Source organism: Phyllostomus discolor, chromosome 11 (genome assembly GCF_004126475.2).
Source record: "Phyllostomus discolor isolate MPI-MPIP mPhyDis1 chromosome 11, mPhyDis1.pri.v3, whole genome shotgun sequence".
In the NCBI taxonomy this organism is placed as follows: domain Eukaryota; kingdom Metazoa; phylum Chordata; class Mammalia; order Chiroptera; family Phyllostomidae; genus Phyllostomus; species Phyllostomus discolor.
In genome coordinates this window covers 74,490,320-74,513,497 of record NC_040913.2, presented here as the reverse complement: position 1 = coordinate 74,513,497, position 23,178 = coordinate 74,490,320, and the positions used below count along the sequence as shown (strand labels likewise).

General features: G+C 42.3%; 1 protein-coding gene across 1 annotated transcript in view; it reads left to right on the top strand.

Annotated features, from left to right (window-relative positions):
* Positions 1–23,178, top strand: part of UNC5D (unc-5 netrin receptor D) — a 221,152-nt gene that overhangs the window by 112,655 nt on the left and 85,319 nt on the right. The window contains exon 8 of the mRNA XM_036011105.1: positions 19,651–19,683. Within this exon, the coding sequence (XP_035866998.1) occupies positions 19,651–19,683 (33 nt within the window). The remainder of the gene's footprint in view (positions 1–19,650; positions 19,684–23,178) is intronic.

Here is a 23,178-nt window from a genome sequence, read left to right as displayed (position 1 = left end):
GGGAGAGGAGAATGGAGGGAGAGGAGAATGGAGGGAGAGGAATAGAGAGGAAGATGGAGCAGGTGGAGGAGAGGGAAAGGGATAGAGGGAGAGACTGGGAGAGAGACTAGGGGGGAGGGGGAGGACAGGCAGGAGAGCTGCAGAAGGAGAGAGAGGGATGGGGGGAGACAGGGCAAGAGAATGGGAGGGGGAGCATGGGAGGTGAAGGGGGAGAGAGGAGGCTGTGAAAGGGAGTGGGAAAGAAGAGGAGAGGGAGAGGGAGAAAGACAGGAGGAGAGGAGTGAGAGGGAAGGAGGGAGATAGCCAGGGCTTCCCCTGGACAGAGGGGGAGGGACAGAGAGGGAGCGACAGGGAGGGAGAGGAAGAAAGGGAGAGGGCTAGAGAGGGAGGCAGAGGTGGGGGGGGAAGTCCAGGGATAGAGGGAGGGAGACAGCCCGGGGGGGAAGGGGGAGAGAGAGAGATAGGGAGGGAGAGATAGAGGGAGGGAGAGATAGGGTGAGGGAGAGGGAGGCAAAGAGGGAAGAAGATACAGAAAGGTAGGGAGAGAGGTGGAGAAAGGGAGTGTAGGAGAGGGGTGGAGAGGGAGAAGGGGTGTGGGAGAGGAGGGGGGAGAGGAGGGGGAGGAGGAGGAGGTGGGGAGGGAGGGAGGGGGAGGACAGGGAGGTGGAGAGGAGGGTAGGGAGGGATAGGAGGGGAGATGGAGGGAGATGGGGAAGAAGGGGAGGGAAGGAGGGACAGAGAAAGAGTTGATGAGGCAGAAGGATAGTGGGAGAGGGAGAGAAAGAAAGAAGAAACACAGGCTAATGTTCCCCCAGTTATCTGGGCCCCTGAGAACCTGGACCACTGGGCCCCCTCCCCCACCCTGTCCTTCTCCCTCCCTCCCCGCCTATTGGTGGAAATAATATAGCTAGGAAGACACTGAGCTTTGGAATATATTCAGCATCGGATGTATGAGTTTAGAATGCTATGTGAGCCTTTTCTTTTTATTCAGTGTACCCATTCTGGTATTCCCTTTTCAAAGAAAGCATGTTTTTTTCTAGCAACCTTTGTCCCCATAGTATGCAAATCAATATGTCTGTCAAATGTGATCAAGAGTCTTGATGACTACTGACTAAGAAACCTAGAAATGTATGAAATACATCTGTGTATGTTTGGGGAAGTGGTGTGTTCACAAGAGTCCAACACCCAGATATACGCCCCCTTTTAGGCAGCGTGGCCACCAGTTCAGTAAAAAGAAAGAACACGTTGCTCTCTCTGCCGCCCGCTGCTTCCTGCACTCCAGTCAAAAGATGGTGGCACCCTGTGCACTTCCTGCTGGTGCTTTGTTCGAAGGCTCTTGTGAAACCAGCCGTGCTCTCCGGACAGGGAGCCAGAGAAGGCTGGGTTTGATTGAAATAGCATTTGGCACCAGCTTTATGGAGCAGTGGCTTCATGAAGGATCTAGGTCATGTTACATTTGGGAATTTCCTTCATCCTGTGTTTTTCATCTATGCCAAACAAGACCCTGAAGCAATTCCTCAATTCCCAACTTCTCTTGGAGGACCTATTATTCTTTGATTTTATTTCACTTTCAACAGAGCATCTGGATTGTGCTCGTTGTCCCTGAGGGCCGTGTGTCTCCTAGAGATGGAGCTGCCGGCTCTGAACGGTCACTTGAGCATCTGGGTGTGATTGCTGCTTGGTCAGTTGTGACTGGAGCACAAAACCTTAGGGTTGAGGTATCACAGGTGGCCACGCCTAAATGCTCTGACCAAGAAATTTAATGCCCTGAGACTGGGATAAGAGCAAGGATCACAATTGAAAGCATAGCTAAGCCTCCAATGCCTTTTTGATAAAATATTTCTTTTCCAGAAAGATAATTATGTTAAGAAATAAGAATGTGTGTGGATCCACATTTTCTAAAGTTAAACACCAGAATCAGGTGGGGGGTTTTGGAGCGTTGTCCTTTCTACTTGCTGAACTTGCCTGCTCCTACGCTCTGAGGATCACAGCAGAGATAAACAGCATGTGCACACCTCATTGACAGGAACGGAAGGGCGAAAACGGCAGGACATTCGGTCTCATCCTGCAAAATAAGAAAAGCCAGCTCCCTCTTCCCTTATTCCAGCAGATATAAAACTAATGGCTTTGGTTTGAGGAGATTAAATGGATCTGCTTCAGAGGGGATTAGTGCCTTTTGGGAGCACGGAGGCTGAAGCCAGAGAAGTGCCACAGGGCCCTGGGAGAGAGAGGACATCTTAAAGGCCGAACTGCCTGATACTTAATCCATCCCTCTGGTCAAGCTGTAAGATAGGTCCGTTCAACACCGTTAGTTCAAAAACTGAGGTAGCAGTTCAACGGGGGTGTGTTTTCATTTCTGATGGATTCGTGGATAAGAAAAGTCAGAATGGACAGTTTGGAAACCACATCAAGGACAAAAGCAGGTCCAAATAAACAACCCCAAACTACATTTAATAATCAATGCAACATTGTCTATTGAATGGTCTACTTAAAGGACCCACAGGAAGCACCTGAAGAGGTGAACCTGTGACCACATTAAAGTGAAGGTTGCCGTGGTCAGCACTTTCTCTTGGACCATTGGAACCTCACCGTTACCCATGACAGTAATGAGCTGAGTCCCTTCTTTGTCTTTCCTAGGGCAACACATAAGAATTTTCAATGTTTTTTACTAGTGGTTTATGGAATGCCTACTTTGTATACAGGATTATAGCCGTGAATGTCCCTTTATGGAAACAAAGCCCATTATTTTCTTTCTTTAGGCAAAAAGTCTGGAATCCTATTTGATTCATTCTTAAACTTTTTGATGGATAAGTGTGTATTTCAGACATATTTCAGGACCAGCTGCATTGCACAATTGCTTAATTATAGCGTAGTTAAAATTTATATAGTAAAGAAATGAAAATGGCATCAGCAAGATAACATGCTAGCACAATGCATTCTTAAATTGTCATGAAATTTCCTACTGCTTACTAATTCTCCCAAGTAGTTTTAATATTAAAAACCCATTTTCATTTCATATATAGTACATAGTAGGTGCTCCTTTTTATAATAACCGCTTTCTGCATGACAAACAATTGATTAATTCAGAGTTGCCTTCATGTATCCTGCATAGCAAATGTGGATACAGTATTGCACACCCTCAAGAGTAATAAGAATGTAGGTTTGGGAACATATGGTGTCATTAGCAGCTTAGCAACAATCTCTCCCCCATGACCCAATAAACGCTTTGCCATTATGGGAGCCAGTAAGAAGATCAGTGAGTAACAAGCTTTACAGAGACAGAGTGGAGTGGCTCATGACTAAAGTTTCCGTTGTGCTTAATTAAAAAAAAAAAAAAGATAAAGCAGAGACAGCTCCATATTCGTGTGTCTTAGTGAAAGTGACTTTTTAACTTTATAAGGCTAAAAGTTTCATTTTTGTGCCATTTGATAAGACAAGCTCAACTGCCGTGAGTGGAATTGAGCATGAAGATAATGAAGATAACCATAAACAACAAATAATCATAATTTGGCTCCCCTTTGTTGCCCACCCACTGTAGCCTTTCCTACTTTTTGCCATGTTAATAAAAGGATAGACTTCCAGGCAAGACGACGGAGTAGGCAAGCACAGTGCTGGTCCCCTCCTGTGACAGCAGGGGCAGAGGTGCAGAACTGACAGGCCTCCCTGCAGGTGTCACAGCTGTGGAGGTCCCCTTGAGGACCAAGGGGTCCCAGCCCCTCACCCGGCTCCCCACCCTGGGGCACCAGCGCCAGAAGGAAGAACCCACATGACATCTGGCTCTGAAAACCTGCCCAGATTGCATCTAAGTGACACTGATTGCTGTGGGAGTCCAAGGCCTTCCTTTTTATTTTTCTTTCTAACTTTTTAAAGATGTTTATTGATTTGAGAAAGAGAGAAACATCAGTTGGTTGCCTCCCCTACATACCCCGACCCGGGGATTGAACCTGCAACCTAGGTATGTGCCCTAGCTGGGAATGGAGCCCGCAAACCAACTGAGCCGCACAGGCCAGGACCCAAGGCATTCCTCTTGAGGGGCGTGCACAGAGACTTCCAAACTCACTTGCTCTAGGCTCCGTCCCTTGCAGGGGAAGTAGCTCCAAAAGCACCAGGAGCATATGGGAAGGAACTAAAATGACTGGCTGCAGGGCTCAGGGCAGCTCAGTCCCGGAACAGAAATGCTGGCAGAAGCATTCATTTCTTTTTTTTTTTAATCTAACCAGCAGGCACCAGATCGAAAACTTCCCTTGGCCTGATTAACACTGTTTGCTTTGCCCTTGTGATTACTGCTGCACCAAACACATGCACCCAGCTAAAGACTCTCCCAGCAACTCTTCCACACTAGCAGGCTGCACTGATGCAAGCCGCAAACTTTCCTAAAAGCTCTCAAAGATTCACAAACCCCAGACAAGTAGTGGTTGGCCTTGGCATACCCTGTACATCTTACTGAGCACCTCTGAGCCTGGGACAAGTGGTGACCATTCTCAACTTACATGGTAACTCCTCTCAGATAGCCCTAAGCCTGGCATAACCTGTGGCCAGTGTTGGCTTAGAATGGAACCTCAACTAATCAACCACAGCCCCAGAACTACTGGCAGCTGGCTCAGTTCACATTGCGGTTCCCCCAACAAAGGGTCTCAAGGCTGGCAATGAACTAGAGCCAGGCTGTTTGCAGCATAGCCTCTCACGTGTGCCTCCAAGCCCAGTACAAGTAGCAACAAATTGCAGATCATTTTGTAGCTCAAACCAGGTAGCCTCAAGTCAAGCAGAAATGGCAATTGAACTTGGTTTTCAATGAAGCCCCTCCCCAAAGGCTCCAAAACCAACACAACTGGTGGCCAGTTTGAGACCCCACAAGAACACCAACCAGCTCCAAGAATGATACATTTGAAGATCAAACTTGGCTGGCACCTGAAGCCCTCACTCTAAAGCAATTCCTGTTTCAGGAGATCAGACCCCACACGACAAATGGTTCGCTGTAGTTATAGGCAACCTTCACAGCCAATCAGCCTGAGGGGCAACCACACCAAATGATGTGCCAACGGCAATTAGGCTCAACTACAACTGGACACACACAACCCACATAAGGAACACCCGTGGGGCATTTGGCTCAGAGCGTGCACCACCAGGCCTCCAGAACGCCTACGGCATGAGGCCACTTGGCACAGACTTGGAGAGGAACGACCACAGGAGCCAGACAGAATGAGGAGACAAAGGAATATGCCAAATAAAAGGATGGGACACAACTCCAGAAAAATATATGAAATTGAGACAAGCAATCTACCAGATACAGACTTCAAAACTCTGCTCAATGAATTCAGGGGAAGAAAAGATGGAACTCAGAACTTTGACAAAAAAAATCAGAAATAATAAATACAATAACTGCAATGAAGAATACATTAGAGGGAATTAAAGCAGATGATTTGATTCCCTCTAATGTATTAGAGCAAATACATTAGAGCAAACACACATCAGCAATCTGGAAGATGAGTTAGTGAAAAACACCCAATCAGAATAGCAAAATGAAAAAAGAATATTAAAAAATGGAGATAGTAAAGGGACCTCTGGAAAAATATCAAGTGTACTAGCATTTGCATCATAGGAGATAGGGACACCTAAAGGGGAAGAGACAGCAAGGGATGGAAAAATCATTTAAAGATATAATGACTGAAAACTTCCCTAACCTGACAAAGGAAACAGACATACAAATCCAAGAAATACAGGGAGATTTAGACAAGAGGAATCCAAAGAAACCTGTACCAAGTCATGTCATGATCAAGATGCCAAAGATTTAAGAATCTTAGAAGTAGAAAAATAAAAGTCATGAACAAGGGAGCTCTCAAAAGACTGTAGCTAATTTATCAACAGAAACATTGCAGACCAGAAGGGATTGGCACAAAATATTCAAAGCAATGAAAAGCAAGGACCTACAATTGAGATACTGTACCCAGCAAGACTATCATTTAGAACTGAAGGAGAGAAATAGTTTTGCAGACAAGTAAAAGCTAAAGGAGTTCATTCGTCACTAAACTAGTATTACCGGAAATGTTAAAGGAACTTCTTTAAGAAGAAAAGATAGAAAATAAAAGAATTTTCACTGACAATTAGAAAAAAACAATAATAAAAGCAGTGGATCAATTATGAAGCCAGTATAAAGGTTAAAAGGCAAAAGTAGGAAGAATGTGTAATGCAACAATAAATTAGGAGAGACATAAATACAGAGGCACAAAGTAGTAAAAAATGATAATCATGAAGATGGAGAAGGTGAGTAAAAACTATAATGAGTTTAGAATGTGTTTGAACTTGAGGGACCATTAACTTAAAACAGACTGCTATAAACACATCTTGGCATATATGAAGCACATGGCAACTCCAAACTAAAAACCTGTAAGAGCTATAGCAGAAATACAGAGACAAGGATACAAACACAACACTACAGAAAGTCAACAATGCACAAGAAAAGAGTGCGAAACAATAAGAAAGGAAAAGATGACTCAAAACTATCAGAAAACAATAAATGACAACTACATACGTATCAATAATTGCTTTAAATATAAATGGACTAAATGCTTCAATCAAAAGCCTAAATATATAAAGTAAATCTTGATGAACATAAAGGGAGAGAACAACAGTAATACAGTCACAGTATGATGCAGACCCCAGCTCATGGGGTCCATGTCATTATGGATAAAATGAGACAGTCATACCAACTACCAAGTCCGGTGGAGGAAAAGGGACAGCATGGCTTTTCTCTCAAGGGGAGCAGAAACCTCAGCCCTTGCTCCAATGAGTTTTTATTATCTTACTGGGCACATTACAAGAAGGTCCTTATTAACTATGCACAGGCTTGCTTTAGGAGCCAATGCTGCTAATCATATCACAGAAGAGGGATATTTGCAAATGAAAAGGCAAAAGTGGTTAGACTGGTTACACTCATCCAGGGAAGGTTTAGCATGGATTTCAAGAAGTTGCTTTGCAGTAAATGTCCTCAATTCAGGGTGATGGAGTGTTAGCAAAAAGCAAGACTCATAGAGGCCTAGGTACATTGCAGGCCTGATTCCCCACAGGAGACCCTATCCATGGCCATGGGTCCTGTGCATCTCGCAGTGGGAGCTGGGCCCACACCATGTAGGCTGGTCTACTACAACAGTAGAGGATTTGAACACCCCATTGATATCCATGGATAGATCTTCCAGATGCAAAACCAACAAAAGCAACTACCATATGATCCAACAATTCCATTTTTGCATATTTATCCAAAGAAATCCAAAACACTAATTCAGAAAGATATTTGCTCCCTCTTTTCAATGCAGCATTATTTATGATAGCCAAATATGGAAGCTCCCTCAATCAACAAATGGTTAAAGAACACCTTGTACATATATACAGTGAAATATTACCCAGCTATTTTAAAATATGTAACCTTGCCATCTGTGACAACATACATGGACCTACAGGGTATGATGCTAAGTGAAATAAGCCAGACAGAGAAGGACAAAAACCATGTGATTTCACTTATATGTGGAATCTAAAATACAAAGTAAACAAACAAAACAGACAGACTCCTAGACACAGAGAACAAATTGATGGTTGCCAGATGGGAGCAGGGCTGAGGGAATGGGTGAAAAGGTTAAGGAATTAAAAAGTACAAATTGACAGTTATAAAATAGTCACAGAATGTCAAGTAGAGCAGAGGGAATACAGCCAGTGATATTGTAATAACCACATATGGTGTCGGGTGGGCACTAGATTCGTCAGGGTGATCACTTCGTAAATTATATCAATGTCTAATCCCTGTGTTGCACATCTGAAACTAAGACAATATTGGATGTCAACTGCAACTGAAAAAAATGTTAATGTAAATTAGAAATGTTTTTAAATAAAAAAATAAAGACGTGATATTTTTTAAAACATCATCCTTCTTCCACATAACGGGGATTCATCCATTGGGCTATGATTTATGTGTATTTCCTAAGCCATTAAAAAATCTGTGGCCTTTCTTATCAGCTGGCTCTGAAACAGTCTGATGCCTTTTGTTATCCAGGAGGTTTTCCTCTGTCACCGTCTTCTATTTCCTCATAGATCTGTGCCACATGGAAATAGGCATGACAGAGTGACCGAGGTGAGAATTTCTTTCTCAGCTAATAGAATCAAGGCAACAGTTCTGCCCATATCTCCCTTCTACTCACTCTTTCCTCTTCCTGCGCATTCCCCCCAACACGTGTCAATAGTACTTTCACTCCTGGTTTACACAATCCCTTGGTGGAATATACAGGAAGTGCTGTGTTCTGCTTCAGGAACATGATCTCTGGAAGTTTGTCTCAGGCACATCTTGTTAACTTTGTTCATTTTATAAGAAAAATTGAAATAAAACACCTCCACTGTAAATAGGAAGGCCTTTAAAATTAAATTTGGGCATCTGGAGAGCAGGATACATTACTTCCAGATCACATTACTTAGAGCAGAAAACGACCAAAACAAAGCAAAATGAAACAAAAACCAAGGAAACTAAACAGACAAATAAGAAACAATCCCCATGATAATATAAACTGGAGACAGAAAACTTAAAAACATTTCTTAAGGAAAGGAAATTTTAGACATAGAACCAGATAGTTGGTGGGAATGCAAACCATTACAATGAAAAGAAAAATATTCTGGCGAATGCTACATGCTTACAAAGCACAGGGAGGGCAGTGGTTCTGAGCAAGGCGTTGTTAGAAGATGCAGAGGTAGACCTTCGTGAGGGCTGGCTCATGATAGGCCTGTGTTGCTTTGTCGTCAGAGCAAAGGTTGAAGAGCCTTCCATTGCTCCCTTTAATTCTTAGTTCATACTGGTTACTCTGTCTGAAAAATCAGAGATGGGCATGAACCTAGAGTGAGCTGGGCCTGTGGAATTCAACATTTATTCCAGAGGAAAGGGCAAGTTGAAGACTCAGGGATCTGTGATCAGATAACTTGAGTTTGAATTTTGGTTGCAATACTATGAGCAAGCTTCTTAATTACTGTAAGCCTAAATTTACATACTTATCTATAAAATAAATGTTATAATAGGCCTAAAAGACAAGGTTCTTTTTGAGGAGGAAATGAGCAAATCCATGCAAAGCTTTTAGCATCCATAGTAAAAAACAATAACTGGTGTGTGTGTGTGTGTGTGTGTGTGTGTGTGTGTGTATTCTAGTAATGGGATTCCTATGACAGAAATCATACATTTTTTATAACCAGCAGAAGTATTGACAGTGTGACACTTCAGATATTGGGTTAAAACACTTCCTAATGTATCTACTATAGTGCATTTAATAAAATAACATATTTGTCATTAGAATTTATAAAAGGTACAAATTATGTTCTTTAGATGAACCAGGTTTTTATTGAATTTTTGGGGGTGATATTGGCTAATAAAATTACACAGCCTTCAGGTGTACAATTGTACAATATGTCAACTGTATACACACACTGTATTGTGTGTTCACCGCCCCAAGTCAAGTTTCCTTCCATCGTCATTTGGCCATTTATTCCCCTTTTACCCCCGTCTGCTACGCCTCTCCCCGCTTTCCCTCTGGTAAGCACCACACTGTTGTCTGTGTCTATGAGGTTTTGTTTTATTTTCCTCAATCCCTTCACCTTTTCACCAAGCCCCCCATTCCTCCTCCCCTCTGACAACTGTCTGTTAGTTTATTTTGTTCATTAGATTCCACATATAAGTGAAATCATATGGTACTTATCTTTCTCTGACTGACTTATTCCACTTAGTATAATACTCTCCAGGTCCATCTGTGCTGTCACAAAAAGTAAGATTTCCTTCTTTTTTATGGTTGATTAGTATTCCGATGTGTAAATGGAGCACAGCTTTTTTATTTACTCAACTACTGATGGGCACTTCTGCTGCTCCCAAATCTTGTCTATTGTAAATAGACACCAAGTAAATGCACCAAGTAAAAGACATAGGGGAGCTGAATGGAGAAAACAAGACCCATATATATGCTGTCTACAACAGACCCACCTCAGAACGAAAGATATACCCAGACCAAAAGTAAAGGGATGGAAAAAGATGTTTCATACAAATGGAAATGAAACGAAAAAGCTGGGGTAGCAATACTTATATCTGACAAAATAGACTTTAAAACAGTCTATAGTAACAGACAAAGAAGGACATTGCATCATGATAAAGGGGCCCACCTAGCAAGAGGATTCAACTATTGTAAACATTTATGCACTCAACATACTAGGGGCACCTAAATACATAAAGCAAATCTTAATGGACATAATGGGAGGGATAGACAGCAATACAGGCACAGCCAGGGGTTTTAACACCCCATTGACATCAGTGGATAGACCTTCCAGACTGAAAATCAACAAGGAAACAGTGGCCTTAAATGACACACTAGATCAGATGGCTTTAACTGATACCATATGAGCATTTCATCCCAAGGCAGCAGGATATACATACTTTTCAAGTGCCCATGGAATATTTTCTGGGACAGACCACATGTTAGGACACAAAACAAGTCTCAATAAATTTAAGAAGATTGTTATCATACCAAGCATCTGCTTGTACAATGTTATGAAACTAGAATCGATCACAAGAAAAAAATGAAAATCACACAAACCTGTGGAGGCTAAATAACATGCTACTAAATGATGAATAGGGTTAACCACAAGGTCAAGGAAGAAATCAAAAGATAAAACATAAAAACAAGAACACAATGACCCCAAATTTAAGGACACAACCAAAGCAGTTTTAAGAGGGAAATTTTTAGCAACATGGGACTACATTATAAAACAAAAAAAATCCCAAATGAATAATCTAACCATACACTTTATATATTTATAAATATTTTATTTATTTAGCCCTGGCTGGCGTAGCTCAGTGGATTGAGCGCAGGCTGGGAACCAAAGTGTTGCAGGTTCGATTCCCAGCCAGGGTACATGCCTGGGTTGCAGGCCATAACCCCCAGCAACTGCACATTGATGTTTCTCTCTCTCTCTCTTTCTCCCTCCCTTCCCTCTCTAAAAAATAAATAAAAATAAAATCTTAAAAAAAAACTTACTTTAAAAAAATATTTTATTTATTTTTAGAAGGGAAGGGAGGGGGGAAACGTAGAGAGAAACATCAGTGTGGGATTGCTTCTCGTGCACCCCCTACTGGGAACCTGGCTGAGGCGAGTGCTCTGATTGGGAATCGAACTAGCAATTCTTTGGTTCACAGGCCAGAGCTCAGTCCACTGAGCCACACTAGCCAGGAATAACCTAACACTTTAAAGGAAAAAAAAAGAAAAGCCCAGAGGGAGTAGAAGGAAGGGAAAGGACAGGCATAATAAAGATCAGAAGGGGGGAAATAAAATCTAAAAAAATAGAAAAGATCAATGAAACAAAGAGTACATACTTTGAAAAGATAAAATTGATAAACCTTTAACAAGACTGATCAAGAATAAAGAGGTAGGGTCCTTATAAATAAAATCAGAAACGAAAGAGGAGAAATAACTCCACAGGATTACAAAGGATTATAAAGAAACACTGTGGAAAATTATATGCCAACAAATTGGACAGCCTGGAAGGAATAAGTAAATTCCTAGCAACATACAAGCTTCCAAGACTCAGAAAGAAACAGAATATCTGAATAGCAGTAAGTACTAACAAAATCAAAAACTCACAACAAAAGTCTTGGACCAAAAGGCCTAACAAGTGAATTTTACCAAACATTCAAAGAAGAATTAATACCTGTCCTGCTCAAACTATTCCAAAAAAAAGTGAAGAGGAGGGAAAGCTCTGAAACTCATTTGTAGGAGGTCAAGCATTACCCTGATATGAAAACCAGACCAAGGCACTACAAAAATAATAGGAAATTTTAAGACAATATCCCCGATGAACATAGGTGAAAAAATCCTCAACAAAATATTAGCAAACTGACTCAGCAATGCATTAAAAAGATACTACCCATGATGAAGTGGGCTTCATTCCCAGGATGCAAGGTGGATTCAATATCCACAAAGCAATTAATGGGATATTACCACATTAACAAAATGCAGGATAAAAAAATCATGTGATCGTAATAAATGCAGAAAAAGCATTTGACAAAATCCGACATCCATTTATGAGAAAAACTCCCAGCAAAGTGGGGATCGTAGGAACATACCTTAAAATAAAGGTCATGCATGACAAAGCCACATCTAACATCACTTTCAATTGTGAAAAGCTAAAATTAGAAACAAGACAAGAATATCCACTTCTTCCACTTTTATTCAGTATAGTATTGTATAGTATTGGAAGGCCTAACCAGCAATCAGACAAGAAATAGATATAAAAACATCCAAACTGGAAAGTAGTAGAGCTGACATTGTTTGCAGATGACATGATAGCACACACAGTGGGGGAAAGTACGTTTAGAGTTGTAAGTATGCAAAACAATTTGTTTTTGTATTATTACTTATTAATTGGTATATTATTTTACATACACACAACTGTAAACCTACTTTTGCCCCACCCTGGATATAGAGAACTCTAAAGATTCCAACAAAAAGCTATTAGAACTAAAAAAAGGAATTCAGCAAAGTAGAATACAAAATTAATATTCAGAAATCATTGAATTTTTATATCCAATGACAAACTATGAGAATGAGAAATTATTACAACAAACTATGAGAATGAGAAATTATTAAAAGAATCTCATGTACAATTTCATCAAATAAAATACCTAGGAATAAATTTAACCAAGAAGTTAAGATGTATACTTAGAAAACTATAATACATTAAAGAAAGAATTTGAAATAAACAACTACAAATAGTAGAAGGCTATACTGCACTCATGGATAGGAAGAATTAACCTCATTTAAATATTCATACCACCCAAAGAAATCTATATATAAAACAAAATTCCTATCAAAATTTCAATGGCCTTTTTCACAGATTTAGAACAAATAATCCTAAAATTTACATGGAATCACAAATGAGAATGAGTAGCCAAAACAACCTTGAGAAAGAACAAAGTTAGAGGGATAATGCTATCTGATATTAAACTATACAATAAGGTTATAGTAATCAAAAAAGCATGATACTGGCATAAAAACAGACACACAGATCAACAGGACAAAATAGAGAGTCCAGAAATAAACCCTCTCAGGGGTGTCAAACTCATTTTCACTGGGGGCCACATCAGTGTCTTGGTTGCCTTGAAAGGGCCAAATGTAATTTTAGGACTCTATAAATGTAACTACTCCTTAACTAGGGGCAAGGAGCTTGGCACTGCCACCAGGCAGAAACAACGTGCCAGGCCGGATAAAACAAGGTGGAGGACCGGATTCGGCCCAAGGGCCTTGTGTTTGCCGCCTGTGCCCTACCTGGTCAGCTAATCAATCTATGACAAAGGAAGCAAGAATATACAATGTGGTAAAGACAGTCCCTGCAATAATTGGTGGTGGGCAAACTGGACAGATAAGTGCGCAAAAATAAAAATAAAACAATACCACCTTTTTATACCATATGCAAAAATAAACTCTAAATAGATTCCAGACTTAGATGTACAGCCCGGAACCACATGGCACTGTAAAACTCCTAGAGCACACCGGCAGTAAACTCCTTGACATCACGCTTAGCAATATTTTTTTGGATATGTCTCTTTGGGCGACAAAAACAAAAGAAAAATGAACAAATGCGACTATATCGAACTAAAATGTTTTTTCACAGTGATGGAAACCATCAACAAAATGGAAAAAAAGTCTTACTGGATAGAAGATATTTGCCAGTAATATATCTGATAAAGGGTTAATATGGAAACTATTTAAGGAACTCATACAACTTAAAACCAAAAACACAATTCAATTAAGAAATGGGCAGAGGACATGAACAGACATTTCTAACAAAGAGGACACAGATGGGCAGTAGACATGAAGAGATGCTCAAAGTCATTAGGAATCAGGGAAATGTAAAATAAAACCACAAGGCATTATCGCCTCACACCTGCCAGAATAGCGATCATCGGTATATTAATAAGTAACAAGTATTCGCCAGGATGTAGAGAAAAGGAACCTTGTACACTTTTGGTGGTATTATAAACTGGCACAACCACTATGGAAAACAGTATGGAAGTCCCTCAAAAGGTGGAAAATAGAATGGCCATCTGACCCAGCAACTACACTTCAGGGTATTTATTTGAGGAAATTCGTAACGCTGACTTGAAAAGGTCTACACGCCTCTCTATTCAGTGCAGTGTGATTTACAGTAGCCAAGATACGGAAGCAGGCCAGGTGTTTGTCAGTAGCTGAACGATAAAGATATGGCACATATATACAATGGAATATTACTCAGCCATAGGACAAATGAAATCTTACCATTTGCCACAACATGGATGGACCTAGATGATTCTGGGAGATGGAATAAGTGAGAAAGACAAACACCATATAAATTTGCATATATATGTAAGCTAAAAAACAAATATAAGGAAAAAAAACAGAAACTTACAGAAACAGAGAACAAATTGTCACCAGATGGGGAAGACTTCAAGGGATTGGTGTGAAAGGTTCAAGGGATTCAGAAGTACAAATGCCAGTAGATGCACAGTCACTGTGATACACAGCACACTTTATGGAACATAGTGATATTGTGTAACAACTACACATGCTGTCAGAGGGGGACTAGGCGTATCAGGTGATCACTTCATAAGGTATATAAATATCTCATCTCTATGTCGTATGCCTGAAACTATTCCATAATATAATACTGTATGTCAGCTGTAATTGGAAAGTATTTTTTAATGGATCTATGCCTTGGAGTCAGGACATTTTGACACAGGGGGTTTGGAGGGAGAAGGACGCCCCAAGGAGAGGCAGCGCCATGGGCAACGGCACTCTTGGGGAGGCTAGAGAGGCAATGAGCTGATCAGACTGGAGCATGAGTTTGTGTTGAGGTGCAGTGGGATCTAAGGCATGTTGTTGTGGCAGCACCAGTTAGTAGAAGACCATAAAGAGCGGCAGAGCAGTTGGCTCTGACTGGGAGGCGTGTGGAAGGAACCTTGGGAGATTCCCGTGTGCCGACGCTAGAGGCTAGAGAATTATCCCCGAGACTGAGGGCAGGGAAGACCGACTATTCCACAAATTCCACAATCACCTCCTAAATCATTTAAGATTACAAACACAGTGGAGGGTAAATCGAGACAGTTGACACATATCTCCTAGGGGAGGGGGATGGAAAAGGTTTCAAAGAATATGATCTATGAGGAAGGAAATCATAACAACTGTCTTTGGAGAGGAAAACAAGGACCTGGCTGGCTTAGTGAAACGGAAATAGTAAGCATTCACTCTAGTGCCAGACGTGAGCTGCTGCCTGGTGAAGAGTAGCCGCTTGGCTTTCCGTCTGCTGGGTGTTGAGTGCACACTGAGTGGCTCCCTGGCTGCATCTCAAACACCGACAGAGACTCTGGTATCAGGCGCATTTGTGTCACAGTCAACAGTCCCAGGAGCTGATTTTAAATAACCACATCCCACAGTTTTGAGCAGTAGCCCCTCGGCCAGCCCAAAGGAAGGACAGCGAACACATCTCCCACACGTGCTGCGTCTCCTCAGGCCCACGTCTTGGATTCCCTGCATGTGGGCTGCAGGAAGCTGGCCACGTTGTTCTCGGGCAAGAATGTGCATGGCTGGGTGTGGGTTATGTGAGTGGGAAGATAGGGGTGCAGCTATAAATATCTCCTAAGAACAGTGGGTACCATGGAAATGCTTTGGGAGCATCCCATATAACAAAGGAAGCAAGAAATTAAATAAAGTTGCAAAAGAAATGACTCACCCTTAAAAAGGTAGATTTTTCTCTCTTCCCTCTCTCTTCTTGTAAATGTATTATATGCACACACATGCACAAAACAATATCTGCATTATACTACTAAGAAACAAAAGCAGATTGCAGAATAAAAGACAAATTACGTGTTCTATGGATAAAAAATGATCACTCAGTTTCATGCAGTTTCCTGCTGATATATATGTATAAGTGTATATGTGTGCACATAATTTTATACATATATAAAGTCATAAGGGAAAAAGCCTAGATTTGTCTATATAACCTAAAGAACACACAATTTAAAACACTATTACAATTAAAAAACACTCCTGCATCTTTAGCTTATAAGTACATCAAACAGTTACAAGACTGAATTGTAATCACTTATTATCAATTTCCATTTACCCAGAAGGTCCCTCTCAGTGCACATTAGACTCTTGGAAAATTGTTCTGATTCTCACAAACGGCAGCTCACTTGCCACTGGCTCAAAATTCTGATCCTCGGCCTACAAAATTAAACAGGGAATTTTCTGGAACCATCTGGATACTATCGCTCCCCCAAAGCCTCCTAGGGAGGCAGAGACTAACTGAAGTTCAGTACACAGAGCCCCAGATTTGTTGCCAAGAAGTGGTGGTGCCCTCAGTAATTACAAAAACACAAACCCCAATTAATCAGGAGCTCTTGGAGTAAGTCCCAGGCATGGGTATTTTTTTAAAAAAAAGCTCCCCAGGTGATTCTGATGTGTGGCCAACATGAAGAGCTATGGCCCTAATGGATTATTTTACTAAGGGGTCATCTGAACATGGCCTTGGAGAGAGGTAAAATTAAAGCAGAGAGGATTTGTTTGACCAAGGCCAGGTGGATGCATGGCCCTCGGCCTTGTGAGAAAATGATTATGCGAACAGAATAAAAGAACGCGGAGAGTGGGCAGTTCTTGCAAAAGACAGTGAGGTCAGTGGGTAGCCCTCTCTCAAGCTCCTGGATCAGAGACTATTCAGACATTTCAAGCTGGGAGAATGTTCTGTGCTAGCAAGTGTGCTGACACGGTGCTGGTGGTGTTTCACAGAAGGCAGCAGGACCCGGTTTTGATGCTGGGGACTACAGCTCTCCTGGGCGCCAGGGCTGCCAGCCGTTTCCAAGATAGGAGGCGCGCTGGACCTGAGCGTGACAAATCCCTCCGCAGAGCAGGAGCCCTTTGAATAATTTTTATCCTGCTCTAGGAAATCACTTTCAAATGGATTTCAAATGGAATGTGCTTCGTTTTTACTCTGCTGATTTACAGTGGGTGAAAGGCCACTAGTGAGCCCGTGGGGTCTTCTGGTCCCTGCCCTGTTTTATCCATGTCAGGGAGCTGAAGTTCTGATCCCCACAGCCTCATAAAGCAAGGCCGGACCTAGATACAAGTGTCTTAACTCCCTCTCGGGCCCCCATGAAATTCACCAGGATTTGGAGTTGTGATTCATCTCCAAGAGTCTTTTTTGTGTGACTCTGAACAAACGATGATGATGATCCTGTTTATAACATGTTGAAATTATAAGTTATTAGCTACCATGTATTGATGCTTAGCATGCGCCAGCCCTGTGCCGCGCACTTCACATTTATCATGCGCAGTCCCCAGTACCAATCTTCAAGGAAATCATCGTTCCCTCTTTACTTCGCGGAAAGACACTGAAATCACATAGGTAGAGTACAAATAATTCAAGACTGAAGTCCTATTCTTACTCTGAGAGTTTGCACTAATCCCATATCGCCACACTGCCAATGGAAAGGGGAATGCCCCACTCCTCTGTCCTGTGTGCCCGGTGAGGGGGCGGGGGGTGCCGACCTCTGTCCTGGGACCTTAGCACTGGGCTTGTCGGACACATTCATTCTCTCCTTCAGTGTGGCACCCCAATTTTTTGTCACAGCCTGGCTGTTTCTGATTCATTTTTCTGGGGAGTAGTTTTACATATCAGCCATTTTTGATGGAGTTGCATTTTGCTACCTGGCATAATCAGCCTTACTGGGCGTTAGAAGGAAGAAACTACCGTTCAGCTCAGCCAGGGCTCTAAACAGATGTTCTGCAGCCTCCCTGTCCCATGCTAGCAATGCATCACTTTCAGGGGCCGCATCGCCGGGCCCAGGCCAAACGCTAACGCTGTGAGACTGCATGCAATAAGCAAAAACTGAAGGCAGGTTCAAACCACCAGTGCCTACATTCTAATTCTTGAGCGCATTAGCATTGGACTCTGGGAGGCCTCACCTGCTCTCAGGAAAGGGGGTGGCATTAAATTTACGTGGTAAGCAGAATGTGAGTGTTGTCTTTTGTAAGAAACCTGACTCTACAAAAATCTGAATGTGATCATATCAACTGGAAAAAATGGTCTTTTATGAGGATTTTTCATTTAAAGATTTGCCAGAAATTACTATTTGCCAGTTAACTCTCCCCATATATTAAAAAAAAATGGTGGCCCATTTGCAAGAGTGCGATTTACATGCATCTTTTAACAGCTACACCCTCAACAAATCAGCAAAACACCCAAGAGTCGTACTTCAGTCACAGTGCAAGGGTTTCCGTCAAAACCGGCATTAAGTGGAGGAGCAGGCAAGGGGAAGAGAAAGTCTGTGAAGGATTCAGAACACAGCTGCGTCTATCTGCCAGGGAGGGGGTACCGTGCAGCTAGTCAGATAATATTTATGAAGTTCTCAAATGTGGACTGTACTCGATTTGACTCACTGAAAAATATAATCCAAAATGACAGTGTCTCACCCTGCTTGGCTCGCCTTTAGGCAAAAGGAGGAAGGGAACTGCACAAGGTGACCTTTCAAGGCCCCCCCACCCCCCGCCACTGTGTGATTCTGTGAGGGTTCACAGCAGCCTCGGAGATCTAGTCTGACAAGTGCTTCACCGGAGCGCTAGCAGAGACCAATAGGAGGGACGACTCACCCTCACCGTGCGAGTCTTCTGGAATCTTTGCATTATTGGTGTTTGAAGTGGAGGCTTCCCAGGTCTCTGCATTTCTGAGCAGCCGTTGGCCTGGGACAGGCCCAGGAAGCAGAATGGGGTTTGGAGGGTTGTGGTGTAAAACAAAGTCAATCCCAGATGCCAAGACTCAAAGTGACTGACAAGATTACTGCAGGGTTATCTGGCGGTGGGACCCAGGGCAGGAGAGGGCGGATGGAGAGCAATGGGGAGAACTAATAAAACTTCTCACCTGGACTCTGGCTCCGGTGGCTCCGCTTCAGTGAAAGGCTGGGTGTCTTTCCTCCGTACCCACCTCATCTGACTGCTGCACTGCTCAGTACCATGGTTACAGAGTGACGGCTTTCCATTCAGAGGAATTGTACACAGCTTACCAAATAACAGAGATGCGAAACAAAAAAATGTGACTTCTTAAAAACAACCTCCAATGTGCTCTCAATGCTGCACGCAAACCCAACGAGAATGCATAAACGACATAGTTTGAAACTTTTTATCCAGGCTGTGATAACTGCAGACCAACGCAAGAGATCCCTTTAAATATTTATTCACTGGTTCATTTTTCTATCAGCATATATAGTGAAATAGCATCCCTCACCTGAGCCGTCTCCTGGCTGTACGTAAAAACGGGCAGGCTGCAAGCTCACTCCTCTCATCATGCTGATAGGAATCGAGCAAATGCAACAGAGAGAGAAACTCTAGTAAGCCTGAGGGAAAATTAAAAAAGGAATGAGGCAATCATCCTAAAAATACAGCAAAAAGGAAAAATAAAAAATCAGAATGAAAAGGAAAATTATGGACAACATAGTCCATATTGTCTGCAAAAGTAAAGACAATGTTTCATTTTCAGAGGTAGACAGAGTGATATAGGAAATATATCTGCTCTGTGTAAATTTATTAAATGCAACTTTTTTCTCTTTCTTTCTTTTAGATAAAAAACCTCTTCATGAAATAAAACCCCAAAGTAAGTTACTTTTCCTCTTGTGAATATAATTCATTCTCATATGTGCTGCTTTGCCGTTGTATCTGCTTAGGAGCCAAACAGAACTGAAGTTTGTACGACCGAGCCAGGGCTTTCGGGGCTTCGGCTCATTGGGTTTGGAGTCACATAGCAGAGGTTTCAATCAGAAAGAAATATGCACACCTCTCCCCTCCCTCAGAATAATAGTAAATCTCTCCTCTTGATTCCTCCTGCCTATAAGCCCATTTCTCTGCAAATATCACCTAGAGTTCTTATTTCGGAGGAGATTTACAGCATTAAAATTAATAAATATTTGTCAGCACACACGTTCATGAAAGCAGCCTTGGATAAAAGCCTGACTACACCTCTCTCTACCCAGGAGGAGGAGCCTGGGATGCAAACTGTGAAATCCATGGCAACTAGGTAACCCAGGAGCCAGTATTCCCCAGTAAGACCAGCAGGAGCTGAAAAGTGGAGGGTTGGTGCTGGCTCCAGCTCTCTAAATACAGGCTCACAAACTGGACAGGCCTTTGTGTTAACTCCGTCTTATGCAGCTGGTGCATTTGAGGAAAGGAGCAGAGATCAAATGGTAGGCAGCTCACCTTTGACCTTGTGGTTCATGGCCTTGATTGAACTTGAAGACCACGTGGAGAGCTTTTAAAAATCCCAATTCCCAGACTGTCAAACCAGTGAAATCAGAAATCAGAATGGCTAGAACCTTATAATCTCTAGTTTTAAAAGCTCCCCAGGTGACTCCAGTGTGCAACTAGGCTTGAGATCCACTGTCTGAGAAACGTGTTTCTCAAAAGATGAATCAGCAACCACATGCATGAGAATGTTGGGGTGTGGTGGGAGTCTGTTAAATATGCCCCAGCTCAGAATAGAATGAACTAGAATCCCTAGGACGAGGTGAGGGACACCAAGAATCTCCATTGTGATATGTCCCCCCAAAGGATGCTCAGGTGCCCAGAGCCATGTACGACATACTAGAGACCAAGGGGTGTCAGCAGTACTGCTCTTAGCAGCAGGGGAGTGAGGCCTGGCCAGACAGCTTGGTTTGTAAATCTCACCAAAAATGTCCCTGGCCAGTATTGCCCACCCGAGTATAAAAATAAATGGCTTTTGATCTTTTAATCCTAGGGTATTAAAATTCAGATAGCTTTGAAGACTTGGTAGTTCTTACTAGCCACCTTTTTGAAAGAATTAAGACCCTTTGAAGACAGACAGAAATAGGTACCTTGGGACAGGGGTCAGGAGACATGAGAGAAAGATCCAGTAAAGCTATTTATGTTTACAGTTTGTGATGTCGCTTCATTAGGGCTTGAGATATAAAGATGCCATTGCTTGCCGAGTCTGAGATCTTTGCAGAACAAAAACAAACTTTCTTAACTTCTTTTCTGCACTGTCTGCTGCCCATACAGTAACCTTTGGTACGTAGGCAGCAACCGTCTGACATCATGTATGCTTGACTTGGAGCTCATGGGAAGATTGAAGGTGGAGAAACCTGGTTGTGTATGTGCGGTTGTGTGTCTGTGTACGTGCATGTCGAGGGAGGGAGAATAGCAAGTGGGTCACTGCATATTGGGCTTGCGCCTGAGCCCTGACCTCGGGGAGAGAGCTTGGGAAAGTGGGCCCTGAACGGGCTGACTCCTGCTCACAGAGCCTGTCCCGTCCGCAGGTTCTGGGGATTAGCACACGCAAGATCCCAGGTATCCATGTGGAGGCCAGTGTGAGTTATTGAGAAAAGCATGTGTGTTTTTTAAAAATTAATTTCATGCTTAGCTTATGAGTCCTGTGCCATTCTAATTTGGTTACATCTGTACTTCCAGCCATAAACCTCACAGTAGCTATTCCTAGTCCTCGGGGACTCCTGAATTAGTTTTTGCTCGGGGTTCTCGCTCCTGAACACCAAGCTTAATTGCTGGATACTGCCACCGAATTGCTTAAACTGTTTTAATTTGTCATTTCCTAAAAATAAAACCTTAACGGAATCAATGTGATTGCAAAAGGCTCCCAGAGGAATCCGATCAGGGTTCTGTAAGCTGCTCGGTTAGGAGTGCATTATACAAAGTGAGGCTGCAGTTGCGCGGTGGAAGAGGGGCTTAGTCTGAGACTACATGAATCATCGCTGATGCAAAATCAAAGTCCATTATGAAGATAATTGAGAAACAACCTGTTCCTATATATAGCTGTGCACATGATCCTCCGCAAGGCCGGGCGGATGGAAAACATCACTCAGCCTCGCACGACAGGGTCCTCTGCGAGGGGGCGGGCTGAGGAGCCAGCTTTGAGTTGTGAGGAGGTGTAAAAAGAAAGTAAAGTCTTTTGCAAAAAAAAAAAAAAAAGAAAGAAAGAAAGGAAGAAACCAGACTCAGGCAACAGACAACAGCATTAGGTGACTGCCAGAGGGAAAGGAGGGGGTGACGAGGTGGAGGAGGGCAGACGGTGCTGGAAAGAGACTTGACTTGGGGTGGTGAGCCCATGGTGCAGTGTGCAGATGGCGTGTTATAGAGTCGTACACTTGAAGCCTGTGTGGTTTCATTAACCAATGTCGTGCCAATACATTCAGTTTTAAAAAGGAGGAAAAAAATAAAAAGTGAAATCTTTAGGTGTCTGTTGGCAAATCATAATGACAAACTGGGGAAAATATGTGCAGTGCATAGCTCATGAAAGCACTTATTGTAAATGAGATAATTTAATCAATTATGTTTCCTAATGTACTAAACTGAATGTTTCATTTTCTGCTTCTGCACATCTTAAATTATCTTCAGGTGCTTTATGAGATTTAATCATAGTTAATAGAAACTTCATTACCATCAAATGTGCTTTCAATAAATGTTGTGTAACAATGTCAGGAGGTGCGGTAAAATATAGTAGGCTCTGAATGGCAAACACACACCCCCGGAGTCAGACTGAGAAATGGTTGCATTCAGACGAGTTTCCTTGGAGGTTTGGGGATGTGGCTTTCTGAGAGGCTGTGAGCTCTCAGGGAGTGACTTGGTTCAGCAAGTTCACCGTATGAGTCAAAAAAAAAATTAGTATTCCCTTACAAAGTAACTCAGAACCACAGATTCTCTCTTCGTCTGCTTTCCACAGAGTTCATTGTACCTAACAGAGCATGAATCCAGTCAATAATTCTAGAGTAAGCTACCTCCAGGTCATTTCTAGCTTACTAGCTTTCAATAGCTTTAATCTCAACTTCATCAAAACTGAATTTATCCTTGTTTGTCCCTGTCCTTAATTCAGCCCTGCTCCCGTCTTTCTCCAGTTTAATGAATAGCATCCAGCAACTCAGTTGTCTAGATCAGAAACTCGGACGGCCTTCTTGGCCCCTCGATCCCTCTTTTTCCTCTCCCTTCTCCTGCTCAGTACCCAATAAGTCACTACAGTCAAAATGTTCTATCACTTCAAAAGATCTCAAGTTTGTCGCCTTTATTCCCTTTTCATTCTACTCATACACATTGCTCCATTCATTCAACAGCTATTTATTGAGTGCTT